Source organism: Adiantum capillus-veneris, chromosome 30 (assembly GCF_014529385.1).
Source record: "Adiantum capillus-veneris isolate H3 chromosome 30, ASM1452938v2, whole genome shotgun sequence".
Lineage (NCBI taxonomy): Eukaryota > Viridiplantae > Streptophyta > Polypodiopsida > Polypodiales > Pteridaceae > Adiantum > Adiantum capillus-veneris.
In genome coordinates, this window is record NC_140960.1 from 113,762,619 (window position 1) to 113,790,060 (window position 27,442).

The 27,442-nt window shown below is 44.5% G+C and overlaps 1 protein-coding gene across 3 annotated transcripts; it reads left to right on the forward strand.

Annotated features, from left to right (window-relative positions):
• On the forward strand, positions 1-27,442 carry LOC147418627 (uncharacterized). 3 transcript variants are annotated; one of them, XM_086507526.1, is made up of 10 exons: positions 1-626; positions 706-1,021; positions 1,617-1,729; positions 1,831-1,991; positions 2,098-2,221; positions 2,349-2,431; positions 26,423-26,486; positions 26,582-26,699; positions 26,779-26,939; positions 27,016-27,442. In XM_086507526.1, exons 2-10 carry the CDS (start codon positions 796-798, stop codon positions 27,115-27,117), a joined length of 1,152 nt encoding a protein of 383 aa, XP_086363652.1. In that variant the 5' UTR covers positions 1-626; positions 706-795; the 3' UTR covers positions 27,118-27,442. The 3 variants fall into 3 exon arrangements, with proteins under 3 accessions (XP_086363652.1, XP_086363651.1, XP_086363650.1); XM_086507525.1 differs by having other exon boundaries at positions 807-1,021; XM_086507524.1 differs by having other exon boundaries at positions 1-604; positions 807-1,021.

Genomic DNA, 27,442 nt, shown 5'->3' on the forward strand with positions numbered 1-27,442 from the left:
CAACGGCGACGAAAGCGGGGGAGCGGGCAGCTCACAACGCACAGCGAACCCGAAGAGAAGCGTCATGGGCCCTCCTGCTGTCCAACGCCGGAGGGCAGCGGGGGCCGGCATGGACGGTGGGTGACCGTGGGCGTTCCTGCCGCTGCGCTGCTTAATACGTGGCACTCCTCTTTCCTTGCTGCCTTCTTCAACCCTCGGGACGGACTGGAGACACACACACACACACACACAGACACACACACACACTCTCTCTCTCTCTCTCTCTCTCTCTCACACACACACACACACACACACACGCGCGCGCGCGCGCGCGCACAGCGTAGTACCTACTCATCTCTCCTTATGCTTGGAGAAATCGGCCTTACGATCTGTCGTCGAGCGAATAGATCCCGTATTGCGCTTCTGTTCGTCCATCTTATAATCGTAGCCAGGGCATGACAGGAAGGAGCTAGAGAATACAAAGGGTGTTTGATTTTCTTTGCTTGGATTCGTAAACGATAATCCAGATCTAGCACGGAGCTAGCTCCTTTTCTTGAATTACGCAGATAACACAGTGTGCACACAGACCCAAGCGAATGATTACCACATCTGCCTGCATCTCTACGTGAGGATATGACTCTTCTTGGGTATGAAATACACCATGGCATTTCAAATTGAGATGCATATACGTTTGCTTGGTAAATCTTATTTTCTGTCATGTTGAAGGTCGGCAGAAGCTTAGCTCTTTCAATATGCGTGCTGGGTGTGAGCGTGGAGAGAGAGAGCATTAAGACATGCTTGCTGACCAGTTGTTGAATGCAAACCAGGGTTCCCGCAACAACAGACCCATTGCAGCTTGGAGAGCCTCAGTCTCCTACATATGATTTTTGTTTTCGGCGGTCGGATTCTGAAGAGGGACGTGAACAGGAAACCCCCACTTCATTAGGCATAGAGAGGAGGACTGCAGTTCTCCATTGGTCAATTGAGGAAGTCAACATTTGGATGCAACAAAATGTGCCTTTTGGCAATGACAAGATGCAAGGTGTTTAAACGCCTCTTGGTTCCAACTTCATTGCACAGAGCATTAAGCCTGTTTGAGAGTGCTGTCAGGATAATTTGAGGAAGCAGGCATTAAGTGTCAGCTCAAGAAAAGTACTCTTTTATGCACGTGGACTAGATTGTCCGCTTGAATTTCACTAGTTAAATGCGACTCATATTTCTTTGGTGAGGATTGTGCATCTCACAATTTTTTCTGTACCGGTCAGTGTTTGTGACATAGGATTCCAAGCACAGAGGTAGATCGGGCAATATCCATCTGAGCTTAATACGTAATTCGCATATGGCTGCTTGACTTGCACTTCCTTGGGTACTGGGAGTATGAATGCTACATTCAAACAATGGATTCATATTTTACTTTATTCTAGTTTTTTATTAGGTTAGGGTTTTATATACTAGAACCATTTGTGCAATGAAGCAGGGAGGATTCACTTTGAATAATCCTGGATTTCTATGTGCTCAAGCTTTTCTTGCACTGCTTGCAGTCTCTTGTTTGGCCTTCTTTGGCCAATACATAATTTACCATTTTTGTATGAAAGTTCTGAAGAACCAAGATCAAGCATATTTGAGTGCATTTGCAGAGTGCCTACGAGCATTTGCATCCAAAGGGATCGATGGATTAAGTCTTCTCACACTTCAAAGGACTCATCGGGCTTGCATAGGGATGACTGATTTCGACTGGTTGCTGTTCAAGGTTTTCAAAGATTTATTCCTGTCCCGCTTCTCCAGAGATGTTTCCATTGACCTGCCAATTGTCTCTGTGAATTGCGCATTGAAGCCTCTCTCTGCTGACAGGCAGCAAGGAAACGGTTGCTTTCTGGTTGTGGCTCAGTGGAGTCAATCTCTGAAGTGCAGGATTCAAATGATAATTTCAGCCCTTCCTTCTGGACACCTCCGTGTACACCAAGAAGGGCAGACTCTGAAATTACTCCGCCAGATTCCCCTCAATCTTTTAGGTCAGTATGGTGTGCTGATTGAATGCTCATAGACCTTATTTGTGAAGATTTTTTGTGTTTAGGTTATGCAATGTTGGGAGTGAATTTACTGATTGTGTTTTTCAAGGCCAAGATCAAACCCCAGGACTGCATACAGGCAGGCTCAGGAAGCATTGAAGCTTTCTGCTCCAAGAAAGCTATTTGCCTTTCCAAAACTTACATGGACCTCTGACCCAGCAAAAGATGAGCAGGTTGGATAACAATGGTATGCTTATGCATTTTTAATTCTTCAGTTGTCTCAATACAAGCATGTTCTTCTCGTTGTTTTCTCGTTGCTCTTTTGTTGAGAGAAGCTGTTGCACTTGTTTGCACTTGCAGATCGAAATGCTGGTAACTGAGGTGCAGTCTTTACGTGGAGAAGTTGTGAGCGCAGAGGAGCGAGAAACAACTTTGCAGGCTCAGTATGTATACCTGCCTTGCATTTCTGTAAATGCTTGCAGTGGATGTTCTCATGTATAAATGCTTCTAGTAGGGTTTTTCACATATAAGATCTTGTTTGTTGATTTTGATAGATTGGTCTCTAGCTCCTCACCAACTTTTTGCATTGGCTTACGTTTTTCCTGAGGTTTTTTTAGTGTGTGTCTCACTTTTGAAATATATGCTTCTACTTTGTTAATTGCATTTCTGACATTAGAATGCTCTTACCCTCAACCAAGGTAGCCATTGTTATGAGCTGTTTCAGAATGTGCCTTATTTTTCCCTATTTTTTTAACCCTGGTGTTCCTAACCGTGACTTTCAAACCCTGACTCTAATTCTAATATGCTACGTCCTTTTGGAACTAAAAACATTTGAGGAGTGTCAATGTATTGCTTCACCTTCAAAACATCCAACCTTTGCCTGATGGCAAGGGTTGTGATTATGGATTTCAATTGAGCCTTCTTTTCAGAGCCCCTACATTCTCTTCATGTGATGCTTTTGGAGCTTCATAAGTGCTTCATTCACAAATCATCCAAGCTTTACCTAATTGCAAGGGTTGTGATTTTGGCTTTTAGTTACCCATCTATTTATAGCTGGAATCACCTCTTCAATATTTTGGATCTCGTCTAAGAATCCATCCTGTCCCGAAAGTGTAAAGAGGACCTGGTTTTCTCACTGGTGCCAGGAGATTGATGTGCGTTGGTCACCGTGACTATAATTCAATGCTTTGCACAAAATTATACAAAGCTGACAGTTGAATGCTGGCAGGAGAACTAATAAATGAAAGAAAGCTATGTTAATGTCTCTGAAAAGCCAACATGGGTGTTGACATTAGGACAAAAGTACAACTGATGATGATGTCGTTCACCATAACATGTAACAGGAAATGAAATACAATCCTCCCTGAATGTCTAGCTAGAATAGAGACGAGAAAGCTCTTCATTCTCTCAACTAGGCACAACTCTTCATGGAAGGAAAACGGGAAAATAATGTCCAAATTATTTGATAAACATCAGAAAAATAGTAACGTGAACTGTGGCATTCCCTCTTGCTCAAAAGTAAAGCCATTTGTTAAAGAATAGAATGGTGTTAGTAAAGGAAACCCTGAAGACGCTCTGGATAATTTTGCCAATCTTTATCAGATTGCCAAGTGGAATCTGAGTCATCCAAATCCTTGCTCTTGACCAAAAATCTTCAAGTTCTGTAACATAATTGGTCACATATGGAAGTGGAGTATCACCGAAAACAATTGTGAGGCATGAAACATCATATGAATTTTAGCCCATGAGGCGGGTGGTTCCAATCTTTTACTGAGAGCTGAATACTTCTTCAAGATTTTAAAAGGTTCATAAAACCTCGGAAGAAGTTTTGGAAATGTGATTTCATTGTCTTAAAAGTGATGAGGGGCTACAAAGAGCAGAACAAGATCTCCTGAAGTGGACTGCGTTGCTTTTGCATCCAAACCTCTATCTTTTAAATCCCATGTCATGGCTGTGTGCTTGACCATAATAATTTGACATATGCTAGAGTCAGTCTGCATCCTATGCCAACCGTGTCCTGAGTACGGAATCAAATTTAATCCTTTAAAAAATAGGGTTTGCAGCGAGTTGTTTTACATCTGAAGTTGTGCTCATTAGGTGAAGATTGGATGCTTGTTAATCTTGAGTGAAAGATTAGGCAAATCAGACATGTTGACTTTCGGCAATGGGATGCTGATCCTCCATTTATCGGGTAAGCTTGATGGTCCCAACTTTTTTGTTTGGAAAATGAAGATCATGGTGATTGTTCTAGTGAACAACTTGCGGGTTTGGCTTATGGGCAAAGATGATGCCAATTGTCCCACTATTTCGGCTTCGTGGACTATTGCTTTAGGATTGGGGACTCCTACTTCTTCTGCAGGGGGATTACCTACTTGTCCTCAAAGCATCGATCCAAAAACCAAGCGCCCAAACGGCTGCCCACAATTCACGTTGCCATGTCATCATCTTTCCGTGATTTCCACGAGATGCTTCCATGTCATCATCTTTACGCAAGGGAGTGTGTGAGTGCTGGCTTTATTTATTGTAGGCCCCATCGATCGGGGAACCATAAGTTGGTCGAGGGTTAGGGTTTTCAATCATAACCTATTTTAATGATTGGGCCACTCGACAGGAACCTGTAAGTTGGTGAGGACTTCTTGTGCTCCTTCTATTAGGGTTTAGGCCCCTCGGCTGGGATCTGTGTCACAAGACTGGCACCACGTGCCAATAGAAAGAACAGATTGAACAGACTTTTAGCACTTCAATAACAATTGAACTGAAAGAGAGACGACACGCGACACGGAGGCGGAATTCCACCCCAGAGAGTATTGGCCCCAAACCTTGGCACCCCTTTCGGTATTTCTTTATATTGCATCAACACAGTACAAGCCGGTACTCCAGACTCTGCACCTTCTCCAGGTAGCATGCAAGAGAATGAGCCCTGACCTCATATTTAAAGGCCCTTGGCCTAAAAAGCAATTACAGTGAAAAGCCTTCAAACTCAAAAGCATATGATCCAAAAGCAAAGTCAAAAAGCTGCTAGTGCAATTTACGGAAACCTGTACAGTCTTGCCACATCAGCAGTCAGCGCAAAACACGGAATTCGTACAGCATGCCATGTCATTAACCAGTGTGATTTTCAGAAATCTGCCACGTCATCAGCCAGCTTCGCAATTCTTGTGTGTGTGTGTGTGTGTGTGTGTGAGTCTTGCTTTATTTTAATTCTTTATGTCACTTGGGGCCCCATCGGATGGGGTCCCCATAAGTTGGTAGGACTTCTTCTTCGGTTACTTGTTCTTCTTAGGGTTTAGGCCCCTCGGCCGACATCTGCAAGTTGACTCCCTTCTTCAGGGCTTTGGCATGTAAGCAGTTTGTGACAATCTGCATGTTGGCTAGGGTCTTCAGTGTCTTGACACGTCAGCGGCTTGTGACAGAGTTCATCTTCATTGCCACGGCTATAAGAATGGGGGCAACTTGCCTCTTGTGTTTGTCGCTCTCTCTCGTCGAGTTCAGTTATTTGTAGATTTTGTTCGTGTTGCTATTGATTTTTGGCATGAAGTTTCCAGACTTGTAACAATAGCATGCACTGATTCTTGGAGATGAAATGTTGAAGACTTTTTTGAGTTCACTTTCATTTCCAATTGTAACAAACTTGGACACCCCAAGTCTAGATTCTACAGCGACATCACATAGCAAAGATTCACTTTAACACAGTTCACAAAAGTCGACACGACGCGGCGTAGTTCCGTGCCAAGAGGTATTGGCCCTTAAAGACTGGCGTCCCCTTTTGTTATTTATTTTTATATTAATCTTTGAGCAAAGTACAATGAGCTCGCGGGTGCTCACTCTCAAACTCTGCGTCCAGATGCCCTGAGAAGTGAGGCCCTTGGGCGTATTTATTCTTACAAGGAAAAGCAGAGCCCCAAAAGCTTTCAAACTCAAAAGCAATTAATCTCCAAAAGCTTTAAACTTAAAAAGTTCCAAACGCAGTTGGTTCCCAAAATCTGCCAAAAGCAGCCAACGCAAATGAAGGAAATTCCGTACAACTGCCATGTCAGCATGCCAACGCGAATTGCGAGCGTCCGTATAGTTGCCACGTCATCGACCATGCCAGCCTGTCGACGCCTTTTCCGGGATTCTCACAAGGTGTGTGTGTGTGTGTGTTTATGTCCGGGGGCTTGCCATGTCACCAATTTGTGACATACCTGTCACGTGACACATCCCAACCCTATGTGTCCGTGGACAAGCTACACCATAGCAAGGTTTCTGTCAAAGTCCAGTCAAGTTAGAATAGGAGTGATCTGGCACTTTTGTGAGTCTATTCGTAGACTGTGCATGCCCAGTCACTTAGCATAGATGCATATCCTCCGGTTGCACACAGCATGATCATCGGAATTCCCATCAGAATCCATTAGCATCAGTTAGTGGAATTTTCCAATGCATTTAGCCTATTTTCCTATTTATTGGAATTTTCACTTATTATTTTTAAGGGACTTTCCTACAAAAGTAGGCAGGGAAATTTTGCTAAGCTTCTATATAAGCAAACCCAAGTTAGCACTAAAGGGCAGAAGAGGCAGCAGGAGCTTCCCGCTCAACAGGCAACTTCTCAGCAAGAACCTCTTCATCTTCGGTGAGGCCATCCTCCCCCGCATCTTCAGCCTTGGTGTCACCCTCTCCCCTTGCAGAGCCTAGCGCTTCCCTTTGGGAGACATCGCCAGGAACCTCAGCACAGGCAGCGTTTTCTTCCGAAGTCACTAACGCCAGCAGCCACAGCAAATTCAGCGTTTCCAGACTCAGCCTATCCAGCGTTTTACTCTCCCCTTGGCAGCAGTAAACTTGAAATTACTAACGCTAGCAAGCAAGGCAAGACTGCAGCAAATCAGCCCATAAACGCAAGAGGAATTGACGATAGCAGCAGCGTTTTTCATCCCTGATCGCAGCAGAAGATCCACATGCCATAAGGGTGAATTGGACATTGAAAACCTGTGAGGATTCTAGGTGTTAATTAAGTACTTAAACTCATGATTAAGACTTAAGAAACTGAAACTGAATTTAGAACAAGACTTAGAAGACTCTGTGTTTGATTGATTGAATGTGTGATACAAGGGCTCCTTATATAGGAGATGAAGAGACATAAATGAAAAGACACGTCTCTTGATGAAGAGACACGACTTTAGACGTAAAGACACATCCTTTCGGTGAAGAGCTGCAACCATTGGGCGAAGAGTCGCACCCGTAGAGCGAAGGGGTGTGACCAGTCGTCGAAGGAGTGTGGCTTTTGGCGAAGAGACACGTCCTTTGGGTGAAGGGGTGTGACCATCCAAGCGTAGGGGTCCTCCTTGGCATGGCACTTCATGTAACTGAAACTAGGAGTAGATGTATTGCTGTTAACATAGTCACAATCGTGACAAAACCTGTCAATATTCAGCCATCAAAGCTCTGCTGTAACAGCGTTTTTCAGCCAGCCTTATTCCCCCAAAAATGCAGCCAAAAAGGACCCGGAACCTCGAGTTTGTCCCGCCCTCAGATTCAGCCATAAGCCCCAAGGAACCGTCCATTTTCAGCAACGAAAACAGTCCCCTTTGTCAACCACGAAGCCGTCGTCATCGTCACCATTGTCGTCATCGGCATAGTCCCACAACATCAGTCCTTTTCATTCGCATTGTACTCTTTCGTGTAATCAAGTAGACCACTCTCGCTGTCACGAGGATGTGGCAGTTATTAACCATGTCACAAAGATGTGGCAACTGCTAACCTTGGTTGTTGGTTTCTTTCCAGTGGGGTTTATTTTATTTGTTTTGAGACCCTCTTTTTGAAGTAGCAAACGGTCGGACATTGTATGGCCAATGTGAACGGTAGATTCACCCGCTGACGGGAAGTGGTCGGCACTCGAATTCGTATGGTAAGAGGATGTCTAGGCTCAGAGCAAGATCATATAGGTCCCCCCATCGCACTTAGCAAGTTGGTGGATACTAGGAAGTGAACTCAATTAAGGCGTAAAGTCAAGGTGGGACTACCAACAAAAAAGTATCCGACAGTTGGGCCACATTGGACTTTTGGATGCGGTTCCAATGAGGATAGATGGTCAGAAGACCAATGGGAGTCCAACGGAAGCATCTCCTAAAATTTATTTTGGGCCGTGAAATGTGTTCGCGTCATTACCTCCGGTATGACTAGGGGAACATTTTACAACTGTGCCGCGAAGTCAACTGGGCAACCGGTTAGGATATTTTTAAGCGGCAAACCCGAAACGGGAAAATGCTTGAAAATGCGCCAAGTGGCAAATTCTCATGCACTTGCCTCTTGCAGAAAAATGGGCGCTGATTTTTAAGCTGGCAGAGGCCTCATTTCAGCATTTGTCACAGGTTAAGAGCTATGGAGTGCTTCTTTTCCCTCTCATGTACAGTGTGGTGCTAGGAGTGATGCCCTGCACACTACACACTGCTCTCTCTCCCCTACGTGCAGTTATGTGATGCCCCACAAGAGGGCTCCTCATTTGATTGATGTACAGTTGTGTGGGTTCATGCTTTTGTGCTGAGGCAAGAGCCTCCTTGAGCAGGAACAGGGGTAGCTAGTTGTTGCTCCAAAGCAGGCACTGGTGAGGGTCATAACCTCACCGTACAGGTGCAAAATCAGCGCTGTGTATGCGCTGTAATTTTACTGTTTTTCAGCCATACGGACGCCAGAACCTTTGGGAATCGTGCCCCACTGGCAGAGGACAGTTAGGGGACTGTTTGGGGTTGAAAACATGGCAAAAACCAGTAAATACAGCGTGCTGAATTTACTGTTTTTGGGCAGGAATCAGAGGGAATACGTCAGTGCAAGCGAGTTCCAACATGGGAATTGGTTTCGCACAAGTTTTGGGGTTGTTATGATGCCGATATTTGGCCAAATCAAATGGTATCTAGGTGGATACACGCGAAGGATTCCCAGGACCTTACTTTGTAATTTACCCTCCTAAAGAATAAAGAAATACCGAAAGGGGCGCCGATTTTGGGGCCTATAGGTTTTCGGTGTCTGCTCGGAGCATTCTAGCATCCGAGCTGTGTGTATTCAAGTGTTAATTCCCGTCGCAGGTTCTCTTTGCAAAGTGCTTTGTGTGTGTGTCTAAAGTAAAGAATTTCGGGTGAAAGCCAACTCCTATCGCCCTACGGGCCGGTTTCATGGTTCCGTTGCCGGGACATCAATCACTTTTTCCTTAAAGAGTGAGCCTGGATTGTTTAGGTTAAAGACACAGAGTGCAGGAACGCGGGGATGACACTATGGCCGACAAGGGGAAGGGAATTATGGAAGAGGGTTCCTCTTCAAAGGACAGGCAGGAGATTCCTCTGGTTTTTGAGATTGGCGAGAGCTCACGGCCACATCAGTCTATACCTCCTGTCAACGTGAATGTCCCTCCAGTAGTACAGGGCTTTATGACAGGGCAACTTGAGGATGATGCGTTCAAGACTCAGTTAGTTGCCGCGGTAAATGTCTTTTCGCAGCTGGTGCAGAATCCGAGGTTTATGGAATTCTTGCCAGCGCCACCAGTGCAACAACAAAATAGGCAACCTACGCCGCGTACGGAGCTTGTTGATGCTGAAGCCCAGGTACTTCATGTGGCGCAAGAGGAAAGGGAACACTCGCATGTTGCGGAGTTGGGGGCTCTTAAGCAGGTTCCACCCGTGCTTGAACAGGTGGCTAGAACGCCTATTCCACAGGTTATGCCAGTTCAGCCCGCCACCTTTCAGAGTAAGCATGCTGTCTTGAATGGACAGGGAGCTGGATACCAGGCTATGCACTCAGTTTTTCCACCATCCACGATACATCCTGGGTATTTCTGGGGTGGATTAATGTTCCAAAGTATGGCTGGTTATGCGCCTGGAAGTCAGCTGTACATGCCAGGAACAGTGTTCGGGGGTATGCAAGGCATCATGCCAAACCCCATGTATGTTAGTATCGGCATGCAGCAAGGTTTCCACTGCAACCAGGGCCAGTTTGGGGTGCCACATGGTCATTTTGGCATGGTTGGTTTTTTCTTGACATTAGCCAGATATCGCACCTCTGACGCAAAATGTGAATGGCCAAGGCGTGCCGATCATGCCTACTACAGTGCCCATGTTGGAGACCATTCCGTATGACAACTTGGGGGCACTAGAGAAGCCGAAGGCTTACAAAGAAGGTGGTGCAACGATAAAGTTCAGTACCTTCAGTGGTTTCGAGGATAAGACAAAGGCCCTCACTTTCCTCCAGCAGTTTGATACAGCTTATGCGAAAGGGAATTTTACAGAGGCCTCGAAGGTCAGGAAAGCTGCCACTTTCTTAAAGAACAATGCGTTTACATGGTGGACGACATTGTTAATGCAAGGACAGGCACCCGCCACTTGGGTTTACTTCAAGCAAATGTTTGCATCTGCTTGGCTATCAAATGAATTTGAAGCCGATGTCCTGACAGATTGGCACCAGCTTACTTCAGCTTCGTGTAAGAGCTTGCTGGAGTACAATAGGAGGTTTTGTAAAGCATTACTCTCAGTGACCTCCTACAGATTTGTGCCATTGACAGAGCAAATAGAGAAGTACTGTTGTGGGCTGCCTAAAGGGCTTCGCGATTATTGTACAAAGAACAAAGTGGCTACCCTTACTCAGCTTATGGAAGTTGCGAACACTGGTCTTGCCTTGTTGAAAGGAGAGGACAGTGGATTTCCGAGTAGTGACAAAGGAGGGCAACAAAAGAAAAATTCAGTTCTGGGCCACATAGTCTCAAAGGATGGTGTTAGAATGGATCGCGCAAAGGTCGAAGCTATCAAGACATGGCCAGACTTGAAGATTGTGCACGATGTCAGAAGCTTCTTGGGATTGTGTTCCTACTATAGAAGGTTTATCAGAAATTTTGCAGAGATAGCATCGCCTCTTCACGCATTGCAAAAGGAAGAGGTCACTTTCAGATGGACCCAAAAAGAGATTTTAGCTTTTAGTCTCTTAAAGGAAAAGTTGACTTCAGATCCAATTATTGTTTTGCCAGATCTCAGGAAGTCATTTGTGGTTCAGTGTGACGCGTGTGGCAGTAGCATCGGGGCAGTGCTAATGCAAGATGGACGGGTAGTAGCTTATGAAAGCCGAATTTTGCAAGGGCCAGAGAGGACTATGCGAGTCTATGAGAAAGAGCTCTTGGCCGTGATTCATGCGCTTTCTAGTTGGAAGCACTACCTCTTAGGTGTTGATTTTGTTGTCCAAATAGATCACCAGACCTTGCGATACTTCTTGACATAGTCAAAGTTATCCGAAAAGCATATGCGATGGGCAAACATTCTTTCCATGTTCCACTTCCAGATTATGCATGTGGAAGGCACGAAGAATGCCGTGGCTGATGCGTTATCAAGAAAGCCACAAAATTCAACTGTGTCAATTCCTTATCATCATGAGTTAGATGACATGAAGGAACAGTATACTGCTGATGAAGATTTTGCAAGGATCTTCGAACAGTTACAAGAGGGGCAACATCATGAGCACTACCTCCTCAGAGATGGTTTTATGATGATGCATGGTAGACTTTGTGTCACTAGGCCACTGCGACAAAAGGTCATGGAAGAGAGTCATGTCCCACCGTATGCAGGGCATCGTGGCATTGATGCAACAGTTAAGGCGGTAGAGACATTCTTCTATTGGCCTACCTTGAGGAGAGATGTGGATGCCTTTGTGCGAGCATGCATAGTTTGCCAAAAGGTCAAGTTTGACAAGCAAAAGGCACAAGGGTTGTTACAACCACTGCCGATTCCGGATAAGCCATGGGAAAGCATTGCTATGGACTTTATCTTTGATCTTCCAAGGACGCCAACAGGGAATGATGGTATATGGACCATTATCTGCAGGTTCAGCAAGCAAGCCCATTTTATCCCTGTCAGGAAGAAGATAAAATCTGATCAGATGGCACGCTTGTTCATGTACAATGTGTTTAAGTACCATGGTATGCCACAATCGATTATCAATGATCGTGATCCTCGCATGACCAATTTGTTCTGGAGAGGATTGTTTGAGAACATGGGCACTACGCTCAAGTTTTCGTCTTCGTTTCATCCACAAACTGATGGACAGTCACAAGAGGCTAATTCTATTGTCTTAGATCTGCTGAAATCCTACGTGTCAGATAATAAGGGCAAGTGGGAACAATATTTGCCTATGCTTGAGTATGCGTACAATCATACGGTGCATTCGTCTTCTGGCAAAGCACCTTTTGAGATTGTTGAAGGCGGCAAAAAGCTTCCTCCCATTTTGCATACAAAGGACAAGATCTTTGAGGTAGATCGATATGTTGAGAACATGGATGAGATGTATAAGAAGATTAAAGTTGCCTTGGAGAAGACTCTGGCAAAGCAGAAAAAGAATGCTGATCGTCACTATCGTGAATTGTTACTATCACCTGGTGATTGGGTTCTGTTAAGGTTCGAAAAGGCAAGGTTAAAGAAGATGAAGGGCAAGGAACGGTTGTTTCCTAAGCTCAGCATGCGTTACTATGGGCCTTTTCAAGTGCTTGACAAGATCAGCGATGTGGCTTACAGGCTGAAATTGCGTGATGCATGGAAGATTCATAATGCGTTTCACGCGAGTCTTCTAAGACCCTTCGTGGGTGATGTGCCAGAAGATATGCCAGATGAGGATTAGCCAGAAGTTGAGGAACTTGATGAGATCCTGGTACCTGAGCAAGTTTTGGCACATAAGGACAGAAAAGTTAAAGGACAAGTTGTAAGACGCTATTTGGTGAAGTTCAAGAACTGTCCGCCTATGGATGCAAAGTGGATGGAAGAGCATGAACTGTCAGAGTCACCAAATGTATTGCAGCTTTACCTTGAAGCCTTTGGGTTACAGCCTACTTATGCCCCAACCCAACGTGTGCAAAGGAGGGGTAATGATAGAGCTAGTACATCAAATGTACATATGAATTCAGTGCCATAGATGGAAATGGCAAAAGTATGAAGGTCTCATTAAGTCATTTGTATCTATGTATGTTACGACCTTTCTTGCGGATACATGCGATGATAAAAGAGTGTTAATAGCACAAGATCATCAGTGGCGTGTATTTATGGTATGCAATCGAGCACTTTTGCGATTTCAAGAGGGGGGTATGTCACGAGGACGTGGCAGTTATTAACCATGTCACAAAGATGTGGCAACTCCTAACCTGTTTCTTTCCAATGGGGTTTATTTTATTTGTTTTGAGACCCTCTTTTTGAAGTAGCAAACGGTCGGACATTGTATGGCCAATGTGAACGGTAGATTCACCCGCAGACGGGAAGTGGTCGGCACTGGAATTCGTATGGTAAGAGGATGTCTAGGCTCAGAGCAAGATCATATAGGTCCCCCCGTCGCACTTAGCAAGTTGGTGGACACTAGGAAGTGAACTCAATTAAGGCGTAAAGTCAAGGTGGGACTACCAACAAAAAAGTATCCGACAGTTGGGCCACATTGCACTTTTGGATGCGGTTCCAATGAGGATAGATGGTCAGAAGACCAATGGGAGTCCAACGGAAGCATCTCCTAAAATTTAGGGAACTGCTATTTTGGGCCGTGAAATGTGTTCGCGTCATTACCTCCGGTATGACTAGGGGAACATTTTACAACTGTGCCGCGAAGTCAATTGGGCAACCTGTTAGGATATTTTTAAGCGGCAAACCCGAAACGGGAAAATGCTTGAAAATGCGCCAAGTGGCAAATTCTCATGCACTTGCCTCTTGCAGAAAAATGGGCGCTGATTTTTAAGCTGGGAGAGGCCTCATTTCAGCATTTGTCACAGGTTAAGAGCTATGGAGTGCTTCCTTTCCCTCTCATGTACAGTGTGGTGCTAGGAGTGATGCCCTGCACACTACACACTGCTCTCTCTCTCCCCTACGTGCAGTTATGTGATGCCCCACAAGAGGGCTCCTCATTTTATTGATGCACAGTTGTGTGGGTTCATGCTTTTGTGCTGAGGCAAGAGCCTCCTTGAGCAGGAACAGGGGTAGCTAGCTGTTGCTCCAAAGCAGGCACTGGTGAGGGTCATAACCTCACTGTACAGGTGCAAAATCAGCGCTGTGTATGCGCTGTAATTTTACTGTTTTTCAGCCATACGAACGTCAGAACCTTTGGGAATCGTGCCCCATTGACAGAGGACAATTAGGGGACTGTTTGGGGCTGAAAACATGGCAAAAACTAGTAAATACAGCGTGCTGAATTTATTATTTTTGGGCAGGAATCAGAGGGAATACGTCAGTGCAAGCGAGTTCCAGCATGGGAATTGGTTTCGCGTAAGTTTTGGGGCTGTTATGTTGCCGATATTTGGCCAAATCAAATGGTATCTAGGTGGATACACGCGAAGGATTCCCAGGACCTTACTTTGTAATTTACCCTCCTAAAGAATAAAGAAATACCGAAAGGGGCACCAATTTTGGGGCCTACAGGTTGTCGGTGTCTGCTCGGAGCATTCTAGCTTCCGAGCTGTGTGTATTCACGTGTTAATTCCCGTTGCAGGTTCTCTTTGCAAAGTGCTCTGTGTGTGTGTCTAAAGTAAAGAATTTCGGGTGAAAGCCAACGCCTACCGCCCTACGGGCCGGTTTCACTCGCCGACGAGAGTGGGGCCTTCGGAGGAGGGTTTTACAATCTCTCGGGTGTCGTATCTCTTCTCTCTCCTTCTCTCAGTCTCATTCACTTGCACGCCCAATCCACTCACTTTGTTCGTGACCATAGCACTCTACAAGACGGAAAACTCTCTCTTTCCCTAAAGAACTAAAAGGAACCTTGAGCAATAAAGATCACTAATCTTGAGAAAAAACAACATTCATTCCGCTGCACCTAACAATACCCCTCTCTTAAAGAATCATAATCGCCCTCGATTATGCCTGCAAAACAGACGGAGGCTATAAACTTTTAGTAGACATTGATTGTTAGTACCGACGCACTAGACACGACACATCTAGCACTTGTACAAATTGATAGTCACATCACCGGAAATCACTTGACATCACATGACAAATCACATACAAATTCATTCCAAATTTAGACCATGATCAATGGGCAACGTATTTAGTAATCGCATCTAGATCCGTTCTGGACCTCACGGATGCCCGATTAACTAATCCTTATTGCAATTATGTTTATAGAGATTTATGAGACCAAAATGTTGTAGTTATTTCGTCTTTCAGTTCCTGCACTCAAACAAGTCAAGTACAAATCAATCATATTCAGTTTCGACAATTCTTGTCATAAAGTCATTCAGCAGAATACTACTCAACCCAGTAGTATCCCTGAAAGCCAAAGGGACATCAGTGACTCTATTCAAAATCGGGGTAATCCATTGACAGAGGAGTGGAGCGACTCTCCTCTTGTGCAAACCAGCTGCACTAGATTTACCCATGTTGAAATTGGGGTTCTATCGGAGTAGACTATGCTAAACCGAATGCTTCAAGGTAAAGTTCCAAAATCTGAGGAGTATCTGCTAGGTTCTCCTCCTCCATCCACTTCACATCCAACGCATGATAGTTCTTGAATTTAACCAAGAACCGCCTAATCGCTTTACTTGTTATCTTTCTATCCTTGTGTGCCAAAATCTGTTATGGAACGAGTATCTCCTCGCTTTCCTCCACTTCGGGTTGCTCATGTGGCTCCCCATCATCGGGCACATCGCCTTTAAAAGGCTTCGATAGACTCATATGAAAAGCATTGTGAATCTTCTAAGTATTGGGCAGCTTCAATCTAAAGGAGACATCATTTATCTTTTCTTTTATCTGGAAAGGGCCATAATACCTTATGCCAAGCTTTGGAAAAAGCCTATCCTTTCCTTTTCGTTTTCTTAGGCGTGCCTTCTCAAAACGTAAGAGCACCCGATCGTCCTCCTTTAATTTCAAATCACGACGATGTTGATCTGTTGCTGTCTTATGTCTTTCTTAAGATTTCTCTAAAGCCTCCTAGACCTTGGCAAAAGCTGTGTCCAAGTCCCTCGTGTACTGGTCGGCTTCAAAAATCTTATCTTGGGTATGGGGAATGTTTTGATCTACCAGTTGATTCCCTTTTTCCTTTCTTTCCTTGTGCCTTGGGACCTGCAAGTAGCGTCTTTCGCTTCCTTGTCCATTGGCACGTTAGAGTCAATCATCGAAACCCTAAGGCACTATCATATGATTCCTCTTTCTCTTGAATCCTTTGATGAACTTGCAGTTGGTTTCCTTAGTTCGTTAGAATCCTCTGATTCGCCAGAATTTTGTGATGAGCTATCATCTGGTTCCCTTGTTCATTCTCTTCACTGAAAGACTCTTGCCTTCTTGATACTATCTTGCCCGTCCCATAACTCAATGAGCCGGCATCATTCCAAATCGTTGCTTAGTCATGTCCCATGGAGTCAGACTTTTGGTTTAAAGCATATTCTTGAATCTCTTTAGCAAATCATAGCAAAACCGCTCAATCTGGTCTTTCAAAAGAATCTTCGACAAGTATCCCAAAATCTCTAGTAGTAGTCATCCAATGTATCTTTCTCAGTCATTTTCAAGTGATGCCAAGGCATGATGACATCTCTTGCATATTCATCGTTCTTTTCAAGTAAGATGCTTCCTTTCGCTCTCTAGAATGTCTTGAGAATCACGCTCCAGAGAAGGCGACGTCAAAGTGTTGTTCAACTCAAGGGTCCGATGGGTGTCCTGCCTTGACTCCCTTCCTTGAACTCCTTGGTTTTCTTGTTGATCTGGTCATTGTCAAAAGAGGACGACCTCTCCTCCTTTAAACGGCTAGATGGCCTTCCATGCCTTCTAGACTTTGTTTCAAAAATCTTCATCAAGAGAATCTTGTCTTAGGTGCTTAGAAATTGAAGAAGCTTCTTAGCACCCTCGAACACTTCAAATGGCGTCTTTCTCGTGTGTCTTTGTCGGCCACCAATGGCAAATACTTTTCCCATTTAGTCTTTTGATCCAAAGAAGAAGACTTCAACAAATTCAAAACCATTGAATTGGCTATTTCCAAATTGCCCATCTGTCTGCGGGTGGAACGAGGACGAGAACTCCAACCACGTGCCATTGTTCTCCCAGATTGCCATCCAAAACAACTAGTAGATCGGGGATCTGTGTCCGAAACAATGGACTCAGACATGCCATATATTCATGTTTTTGCCAAAGGATCGGGCTTAATTGTCTTCTTTACTGCAGAGCAGTGAGCTTGCTTACTGAATCTGTTGATGATTGGCCAAAGGCCATCATGCCCACTCTGTGTCTTCGGGAGATCAAATATGAAATCCATTGCAATACTTTCCCAGGGGCGGGTGGGAATGGTTAAAGGCTGTAATAATCCTTGTGCTTTATGTCTGTCAAACCAGACCTTTTGGCATACCAAGCAACTACGTACAAAGTCATCCACATCCTTCTTGAGCCTCGGCCAAAAGAAGTAACTCTCCACACCTTTTAAGGTGGTGTCAATGCCGCGGTGACCCATAAAAGGTGGACAATGGCATTCAGTTAAAACCTTTTCCCTCAACGGCTATGTAACACACAACATCGTTTTCTTCATCAAGTAGCCATCGCGAATGGAATATCCCGCTACTACCTCCCCATTCTGTATTCGAGTGAATACATCCGAAAAATCTGGATTTGTGGCGTACTAACAACCATGTCCTCAAAGCTTTTATGATGAATCGTGGAAATAGCCAAGACTAACGGCTTCTGGGACAAAGCATCTGCCACCAAGTTCTTCTGTCTCGGAATAATGGCTTTTGGGACAAAGCATCTGCCACCAAGTTCTTTTGTCCCTGAACATGGACAATTTGGAAGTGAAACTGTGACAAGATGTTAGCCCACCGCATTTGCTTTTCTGAAAGCTACTTTTGTGACAAGAAGTAGCGTAAAATTTGATGATCAGTTAAGACCGTAAAATCGGCTCCGAGTAGGTAATGTCACCACTGAGTAAGAGCATAGATCATTGCCAAAAGCTCTTTCTCTAAATCTGTGCAGTCAATTTTGGCCTTGAAAACAATTGGCTTTCGTAGGCAATCACATGACCTTCTTGCATTAAGACCGTTCCCAAACTCTGTCGATCCCCACGAGAAAGGGGGACTCCTTTCTGAGTCAAAATGTGCAAAGGGGAAGCCACCTCTGCAAACTTTCGAATGAACCACCAGTAGTAAGAACCCAAGCCCAAGAAGCTTCTAACTTCATGAATATTCTTCAAGTTAGGCTAATCACTGATAGTGTCATTTTTGGCCAGATCTATCTGAACTCTTTCTGTTGGGATGATGTATCCCAAGAAATGTATGTCAGGCAAGAAAAACTCGCTGTTTTTCACATGTATAAGCAATTTTTGCTTCCTCAGTGTCTGGACAACCCACAAATGATCGGTATCCTCTAAAAATCCAAAAAGTCGTCCTGAAAGCTGTCTTGTAGACGTCTCCAAGAGCAATATAGATCCGATGATAATCACTCTTTATATCAATTTGGCCGGTAGAATTCTGAAGTTCGAGTATATCATCGATCCTCGTTGTGTGGAAATCTGTTCTGGTTCATTGTTTCTTTATCTTGGCCTCGGCTAACGCTGTAAGGTGGCCGATTCGGTGGTGTACTACCATGAATCAATTATGTGATCTTTACGACGTAAAGGAGGTAACTCGCTTTAGATGCCTTTCGAGAAACATTCAGCCTCTATTGCAAAAAAATCTTGTCGTTTCTTTTCGAGTTTCAATCATCATTCAGTTCTCTCAAGAAAAATCGAGTAAAGAAAGTGAATTTCATCAAGTACAATCTCTTTGCCCTTCATTTGTCAAAGTCGCTTTCTCAGCCCGATAGTCGACCACGACGTTGTTCTTGTGGTACCAAGGGATTTCGAGGAGGACGTCACAACATTCCTAAGGGCATTACGTAGAAGTCCTCGTGTCCTAAATACCCCCGACATTGCAAACGAAGTTTGCCAATGATCTGTGTAATGGCAACATCCCGTCCGGGTGTAGGTAGAACTGCCTCCGCCTGTTGGGCGTAATTCCAAGTCGAGCCGCCAATTCAAGAAGTTGGCCTTGGCTCCTCCATCAAAGAAAAGTGAAAGGCTTCCTGATATTTCACTTTGCCCCAAGGGCGGCAAAGTTTTGTACTTTTCGTTCATCTGCGAGTTCTGCTTTCATCTATTCTTTTCTTCCGCACTCCGCTGCTGCTCTGTAACTCTCAAATTTATCTTCTCGTGGTCCTTTGGTTCATCTTCTTTTCAAGAGTTCTTGTCCATCTCTTTTTGCGAGTACAGGTTCTGTTTTTTTGCACGCGTCTGTCCTTTCTGCTTTCTTCCCTACCTAAGAGGAGAAGCAATGGCTACATGTCATCTCGAGTAAATCTTATCAATCGGCTAAGTCTTCAGGTGTCTCGCCAATCTCGGGTCCCTGGAGTACTTAATCAATCTGTTCACACATGTCAATCTGCAGTTGTCGTTTGTACTCCGTTCTGGCCAACTTGTCTTTTTTTTTTTTGGCAAAAATCTTCATTCTTTTCTTCAGTTCCCGCGTCAAATCTTCAACTTTTCTTTGCCTTCCCACCGAGAGGTGTCATCTTTGTCAAATTCTTCAACAGAATTCATGTGTAATCTGGGATTCTATATGGCTTTATGCCTTGTAAGACAGAGCGATGAAGATGGGAGTACGCCTGATGTGCAATGTATGAAGGGTGGGAGTGGCTAATAAGTCAAGGTTCAGGACACGAAGATTCTTTCACAAAAGCTATGTGCGTTGCAAAAAGGATCGGATTCTCTGTAGAAGAAGAATCTTTCTGTGCTCTGATACCATTGTAACAAACTTGGACACCCCAAGTCTAGATTCTACCGCGACATGCAGAGATTCACTTTAAAACAGTTCACAAAAATCGACACGGCCTGGCGTAGTTCCGACAGGCCAAGAGGTATTGGCCCCAAAAAGACTGGCGCCCCTTTCAATATTTATTTTTATATTAATCTTTGAGCAAAGTACCATGAGCCAGTGGGTGCTCACTCTCAAACTCTGTGTCCAGATGCCTTGAGAAGTGAGGCCCTTGGGTGATTTATCTTACAAGGGATGCCCAAAAGCAGAGCCCCAAAAGCTCTCAAACTCAAAAGCAATGCTTTAAACTTAAAAAGTTCCAAAAGCAACCGGTTCCCAAAGTCTGCCAAAAGCAATCAACGCAAATTATGGAAATTCTGTACAGCTGCCACATCAGCATGTCAACGTGAATTGCGGGCCTCCGTATAGCTGCCACGTCATCGACTAGCCACGTCAACCTGTCGGCGCCTTTTCCGGGATTCCCGCAAGGGGTGTGTGTGTGTGTGTGTTTATGTTCGGGGGCCTGCAACGTCACTAGTTTGTGACACCGATGGTGGCTATGGTATCTCCTAGGAGCAAATTAGGGAGTGAAGCTGTTTTGTGGTTGTGCCCGACCGTATCTGAGGTAGATGTACCTTTTCTTTGCGATGCACTCCAAGGTGTTGCTCACCTGGTTGGCTAGCATGAGGCGAGACCCCTGTTTCTAGGGTTTCTCGGGTTAGAGTCTCGAGTTGTCATGATTGTGATTGTGTTACATTCTTACATCTAGTCCTAGTTGCAGATAGAGAAGTGACATGCCAAGGAGGACCCGTACACGTGAATGGTCACGACTCTTTGCTCTAGAGACATACCCTGCACTAACGAATGGTGTGATCTTTAGGACGCTGAGGAGGTAATATAATTGGCTTGTACAGCGTAGAGGGCGGTACTAATTTAACTTCTTTTTAACTTTACACAGAGCACTGAGAAGAAAAGAGAGAGAGAGAGAGATGCGTCCAACGATTAGAATGTCATTGCACACACGAGGATCGACACCTTGTAGGCCCCAAAGACTGGCGCCCCTTTCGGTATTTCTTTATTCAATTGAAAATAGACTACCCAAACACATAGATCAAAGTCTCACAAAGCTGTCCAAACCTGGCGAGGGTTGAAATTGCATGTTTTTGACCCAATTTCGGCAGCATAACAATGCCAAAACCCCTGTAGGTTAAAAAGCACATGTCTAGGACGGATCCCCTCGCAATTAAGGAGCTTTTCTGGTGAGCTGTAATAGAATTTCAGCGTGCTGACACAGCAGGCTGTAATTTTCTTTTTTGGATCATTTTTAGCAGAGCAAACAAGTTTGTGTGCATCCCAAGGGCTCCGCACGCAATGGGAGAGTTCCCCTATAATTTGGACGAGTTCTCACGTGAGAAAACTCTTCAAATTTGCAATCTTTCGCGATGGAATTGTGGGTACTTTTTTTGGGGGGTGTGTGTGTGTGTTAACAATTGGCTAATCTTGTTCCTGTTCAAAAGGCTCTTGCCTTGGCAAACGCGCATAAAAACCCCAGAACTGTACATAGTCAATTGAGAAGCCCAACTAGTGGGGCATTACCATATGTGCAAAGGGGAGAGAGAGATGCACGAGAGCAAATCATCGCGCTACATGAGACAAAGGAAAAGGAAAGCTTTTCATTAAAGCTGTGAACCTGCACCCACTACCCACACACTGTGTAGGTCACTTAATGTTCCAAAATCAGCCTCTACTCTCAAAATGGGCGCCCCCTCTTGGAATGAGAGTCTTTGGAAGTGTGTGTTGACTTGCACGTTGCTCTCCTACTGCCATGTGTCCAGTTTGCCTCTTTTGAGTTAGTTCCCTAGTTCCCACCAACTTATAAAGTTCTGACTTGCAGAGTGGCCCAAATTCCATTTGGCACACACATGCTTCCATTCTCATTAGAATTCAGTGCTAATTGGCTTGACCAATCCCAGACCGACCGACCTAGACTCCACACTGGCCATGCAATGTCCACTTGCACTTTTCAAGGGTTTCGAAGAAAACAAGTAAAAATAAAATAATTGAAAATATGTAGTACATATAACAAAAAAAAAACACTTCTTGGTGACAGGTAACTCTCTTGGTAAGTCTTCATAGAAATAATCAGCTTGAGCTTGCAAAAGATCTTGTCGTTCCTCCCAAGGTCGAACAAATTTAACGTTTTCTTGTCATCTAATTCACGTAAGTAGATCGAGCAAACAAACAGATTGGATTTCATTAATTTGGAAATGGCCGAAGCCAATACAAGTGGGACGGACTCGCCCTTTATTTTACATCAAGAATTATATCTCTAGCCTTCTCATTTTTCAAAGTTCCCCTTGTCCTGTTGTCGACCACCACATTGTTCTTATGGAACCAGGGGCATGATGTAAAAGTCCTGGTGTCCTAGATACTTCTGACAATGCAACCGAAGTTTGCCTATGACATGTGTAATGGCAACATCCGGTCGTGGTGCCGCTAGAACTGCCTCAGCCGATGGTCCCATTTCCTCTGGCGTAATTCCAGGTCGAGCCGCCAAGTCAGTCGAGATGAAGTTGGCCTTGCTCTTCCGTTGAAGAAGATGAGGGCTTCTTGATCTTGTACTTTGCCCCACGCTTTGCAGAGCTCCATACTTTTGTCCATTTGTTTGTTTAGGGTCAGTCCCCACAAAATCTGCTATCGGTCCTGCTTTTGTCTTTCCTTTCTTTGCTCGCTCCTCCGCTTCTTTGGAACCTCTGGCTTGTCCTCTGAGTGTTTTTTAGGTGCGTTCTTAGGGACCTGGCAAGTACATGCCCTTGTTGCCCACAACCGTAACATTTACCCTCTTTGAAGTATTTGACGTGCTGCTTCACCGACAATCGAGGGCTTGACGGTTTCTTTTTCTGTTGCTTTCCCTTCCTTTTGTTACCGTTGTTCTATCCTTGTCTAGCTTGAACCATGACTAATTTGTTGGTAGGGTACGTTAGTGTACCCCCTTGCTTTGCAAACCCTTGCTTGGCATGTCCCATTAGTCGTTGCATGGACTCAGACTTCTGCAACAGACAATAATCCCGTATCTCTTTAGGTAGACCACAACAAAATCGCTCAATTTGTTGCTTGAAGGTGATTCTTTTGAAAGAAGAGACTGGTAGAAAATGTCCCAAAATCTTTGACAGTAGGTATCTAGTGTCTTTTTTGGTCATCCTCACACGATTCCAAGGTGTGATCACATCGCGTTCGTATTCTTGGGGAGCCATGAAGAAGTAAAAACTCGCTTGAATTGTAGCCACTTCGTTGGTGCCTCCCTCCGTAGAAGCAGGGTAGACCACCAGGTTTGTGCATTCCCCTTGAGGTAAGATGCCGCCCTCCAGACCTTTGAATGCTTTGAGTAGTGGCCTCCGAAGCAGGCCATGTCAAACCATTGGATAAAGGGGAGGGTTGTATCCTCAAAGCCAGAAAAACTTTATTGCTTGCCCGCCCTCCTTGAAATCCTTGGGCGTCTTGCCCTTATCCTCAAGAAAATCATAGTGGTTGGCCTCTGTAAATGTACTTCCTCTTGGTTGAAGACATTGACTCATCAAAATCCAAGCTTTCTGAGGAGGAAGAATCCTCGTCCGAACCGTCAAAATACTTCCGGGATCTTATGTGGGATCGGCTCTTCTTTGCCTTCTTCTTGCCTTTGCTCTGTCTTTGTGTCTTTCTCCGCTTCTTGTCCTGTGGTTTTCAAGATGCACACAAGGCCCTTGCTTTTATTTAACAGTTTGACATAGCTGTATTCGGAGGGCGCTATTCTGAGCACTCCAAGATTAGAAGGGCAACGTCCTACGTGAAAGGAAATGCACGGACATGGACTCTTTTGTTACGAAAAGAAGCACTGACAAAGTGGCTGAAGTTTAGAAGAATTTTTATTTCCTCGTGGCTCACTCAAGAGTACGAATGTGAAGTGATTACTAATTTACTACCTGAATGTGAAGTGATTACCATCTGGAATCATTTGCGGATTGCCAAGGCAGAAACCTTGGATACTTATCGTGAGAGATTTTGGCATGTTTTTTTACGTGTTTCATCTTTTAAGATCAGTTTTAAGCAACAAATCGAGCGATTTTGCTGTGGACTTCCCAAAAAGATTCGAGACTACTGCTTATTACAGAAATTTGAGTCCATACAACATTTAGGTAACTTGACTTATATGAACAACTTTTCGACGAATGATGATAGAAGAAGAGGAAAGAAAGATGCACGTCCCCGATTGATAGAGTAGCAAAAAGACGAATATCTCAAAATGGGGAAGTCACAAACTGATAACATGGCAAAACCGTATGGACACTAGGGAATCTGCAGATTGCGTTGACATGATGGCGTGGCAGTAGTATGAACCTCCGTGTTTTGCGTTGGCATGCCGCGTGACAAGCTGTACGGATTTCTGCGATCCATGATGGTTGCTTTTTTGCTCAGTGCTTTTGAGTTTGCAGCTTTTCACGTACTTGCTTTTGATTTTGAGGCCATGGGCCTATAAATTAGAACTTGAGGGTCCCCTTGAACTCAGTCTGCCGATGAGCAATTGAGCAGAGAGGACCCTCCGACTTTGTAACTTTGCTCAAGCATTAATATAAAAATAAATATTGAAGGGGACGCTAGATTTTGGGGCCAATACCTCTGGGCACGGAACTACGGGCCTCGTGGACACTATTTTCTTTAAAGTATGATAAAGTTGTGAAGTATTTTAAGTGATTCTCTCGTGTGTCGTATCAGATTATAGACTTGGGGTGCCCAAGTCCGTAAGGGGGGGGGGGGGATTGGCTGGGCGGTTTAGAAGTAAATCTAAAAATAAATACGCAAGGCAATCTAAGATGGGGAGAGAAGTGCCATCTGAAGAAGCTCTGTTTTTCAAGAGCACTATCTTGTAGAAAACACAGCCATGGCAGATCCGCGAGGGGAGGAGATGAAGTGCCCAGGACCAGCAAGGCTGGGCTCTGATACCATTCAGAATGACAGTGGAGCAGAATGAGAGTAGAGATGTGTGAGAGAGAGAGACAGAGAGGGGAAACACGAGGGGCAGACTGCTGCCCTATCTCATAGCCGTGACCATGAAGGTGTACTCCCAAGGCCCACAGGGGTGGCACCATAGATACAACATAATAGAGAGGGGGCGCCCGTGGCTGCCTATATGCCTGCTATCATGCAGGTTAGTACACATATTCTTTTGTAAAAACCTAATAAGAACTCACTATGCTCTACACATTACAACAGAGCGAGTTCACCATATCGTCGTGCTCTTCTTCTCGCACTCTCTCTCGCGTCACACTTCTGCTCGTACTCCTTCAGCTTCCGCCGCTCTTCTCTGTCCTTGAAAGTAAGGATGCAATGCTTGGGTGGCACACTTCTATGTGTGTCGTTGATCCAAGAGATGGTTTCTAGCTTGATAGTTATTGGTTGGAGAATGTCGTTAAGCTTGGTGATTGCATCTTCAAGGGTATCCTCCTTTGTGCACCATGGTGGATGAAGTCCGCCAATCCGAACCTTCATGCCAATGGATTCTTGTAATCGATTTTATCGTAATGCTGCCTGTACTTCAATGACAATCCTTTTATGTGTTTCTTCATGAGCTTCTTCCTGGGCTGCTTTGATTTCCGCCTCAGATGCTTTCGCAATTGGAGCTTGGCTCCGGACCAAATCTGGTCCGACTGGTCACAAACTGGCCCGATCAAAAACCTATGCAACTTAAATGCCATGCATTGGCAGCTAGTTCGGGTGCACGCTAGCCCAGGACAAGTATGCCCTAACCCTAGATGAGGCACTATAGTGGTGTATCTCTAATAATACGAGTTAACATGAATTCTGAACTTGAGTGAATGGGTGAACGTTTGCAGCATTCTAACTCCAAGAAGTATTGCATGTTCCATGTTTGTCATATGACTGATGCTTGAGCATGATTGAGTGTGAAGCAGTATCAGTTAATACACTTTCTTGTGTTTTTCGACAATATAATCAAGGACTGTTACTCCTCTTTAAGAGGGGGGTATGTGACAAACTTGACTTGTCAGTCGCACGTACACCTACATATTACACCGAGGTGGGACTGACGATGGGCGAGGGGTGTACGGATCCGCCCTTCAAGTTCCAGTGCTAATCATGCTGCAAATCGATGGCTGTACAGATGATGGTGTGGCAACTATACAAAATGGATCGCTTTTCAGAACCGTCTTCAAATCATGAGCTATTAATTGAAGGCCAGTGTGCTAGTGGTTTTTTGGATTCTGAGAGTGGACTCTCCGAGCAGATGGCCTTTTACACTATGCTTGATTAATACAAATAAAGGACTATCCACCAGGGGCGCCTATTTGGGGGCCAGTCTTCTCCTAAGGGAAACTCGCCTTTCTTGCGTCCTCTTTATTTTGTGCAGAATTTCCAAAAGCTCCGTCGTGTTTTAGTTCAGTTATAATTCTTCACTTCCTGGCACGTATTTTATTCTGAGCTCAAAGCTTGAATTGCCCTTGCTTTACATGACATTCTTTCATTAGCGCCATGTGCTTAGTTACATAGATTGGAGCTGAATTCTACCTCATGGAAGGCAATTTAGTGTCATGTCAGGCAAGGCTTTGCTTCATTTTCATTTGTTCGTCACAACTTTTGATTGCAATGTAGTTCTTTTGGCTGTTTGTATCCCCGATTTTCTCTTTCAGAGACTTAGCTTGTACATCTTGCATAGGATGCACCACCTCGATGAAGTTCTGAGGACTGCTGTGCTTGCTGGCTACCTTTATACTCGGACGGTATGCAATAAGATTTTATCATGGCTTAAAAATTGAAGACAGTTTCCAAGATTTTGATCACAATATCAGAATAGTGTCTTTTTGAATGGGCACAGCGATGGATTCCATTAGCAGGTGAACCAGTAATTGAGGATACTCCAGACGTTGACGATTGGCTTCAGAGATTTCTGGTCTTGCATGGGTCTTCAATTTTCTTCTACTTGCGCGCAACAGGTTTGTAGATGAATTTAGCCTTTTTTGTCTCACTGGTGATGTCATACTCTCTTTATGGATGGTCCTGATTTCATCCCAGATCTGCGGCCTCAAGGGACAATTGCTTTAGATGACATCATCGAAGCGGGACCATTGCCTTCTCGCATGCAGTATATTGGTGACGATGGGCACTGGTTTTCTTTCCATATAACGACATGCCATGGGCTCAGACTTGAGTGTTCTACTCAATTGAAGCTTCAGGTAACTTTGGCCAGCTGTTTATAGTGCTTTGTGGCAATCTGGTGAATGATTTATTCTAACCTTTTTTAATTTCCAGATGGACTCTTGGCTAACTATTCTGGGAGCTGATTTCAAAGTAAACGACTCCCTGCAAAATCATGTAGATTGCAATGGAAATGGTGTAGTATATAACCCATGAAACATCGCCATTATGGAGGTGAGGATTCTAGGGAGTTGTAAATGGTGGCTCTTGTCAAACTCACATTATATGATTGGCAACCGGGTGCTTGCCATAGTTCTGTAAGTAACCATTTTTGGGGTCGTTCTAGGTATAGATGCTCCCCTCTAACTTGGGGGGAAAAAGCAATAGTTCTTCTGATGAGCTGTGTCTTTGTTGGCCTTGTTCAGTTGAAAATAAACTGTAAGATTTTGTCCTCTTTGTATAGAATTGAGTCTCTTGTAGAATATTGGAGCTTTTATTTTGATTGATCTCAGTAATGTATGGATCTATATTCACCGTGTAC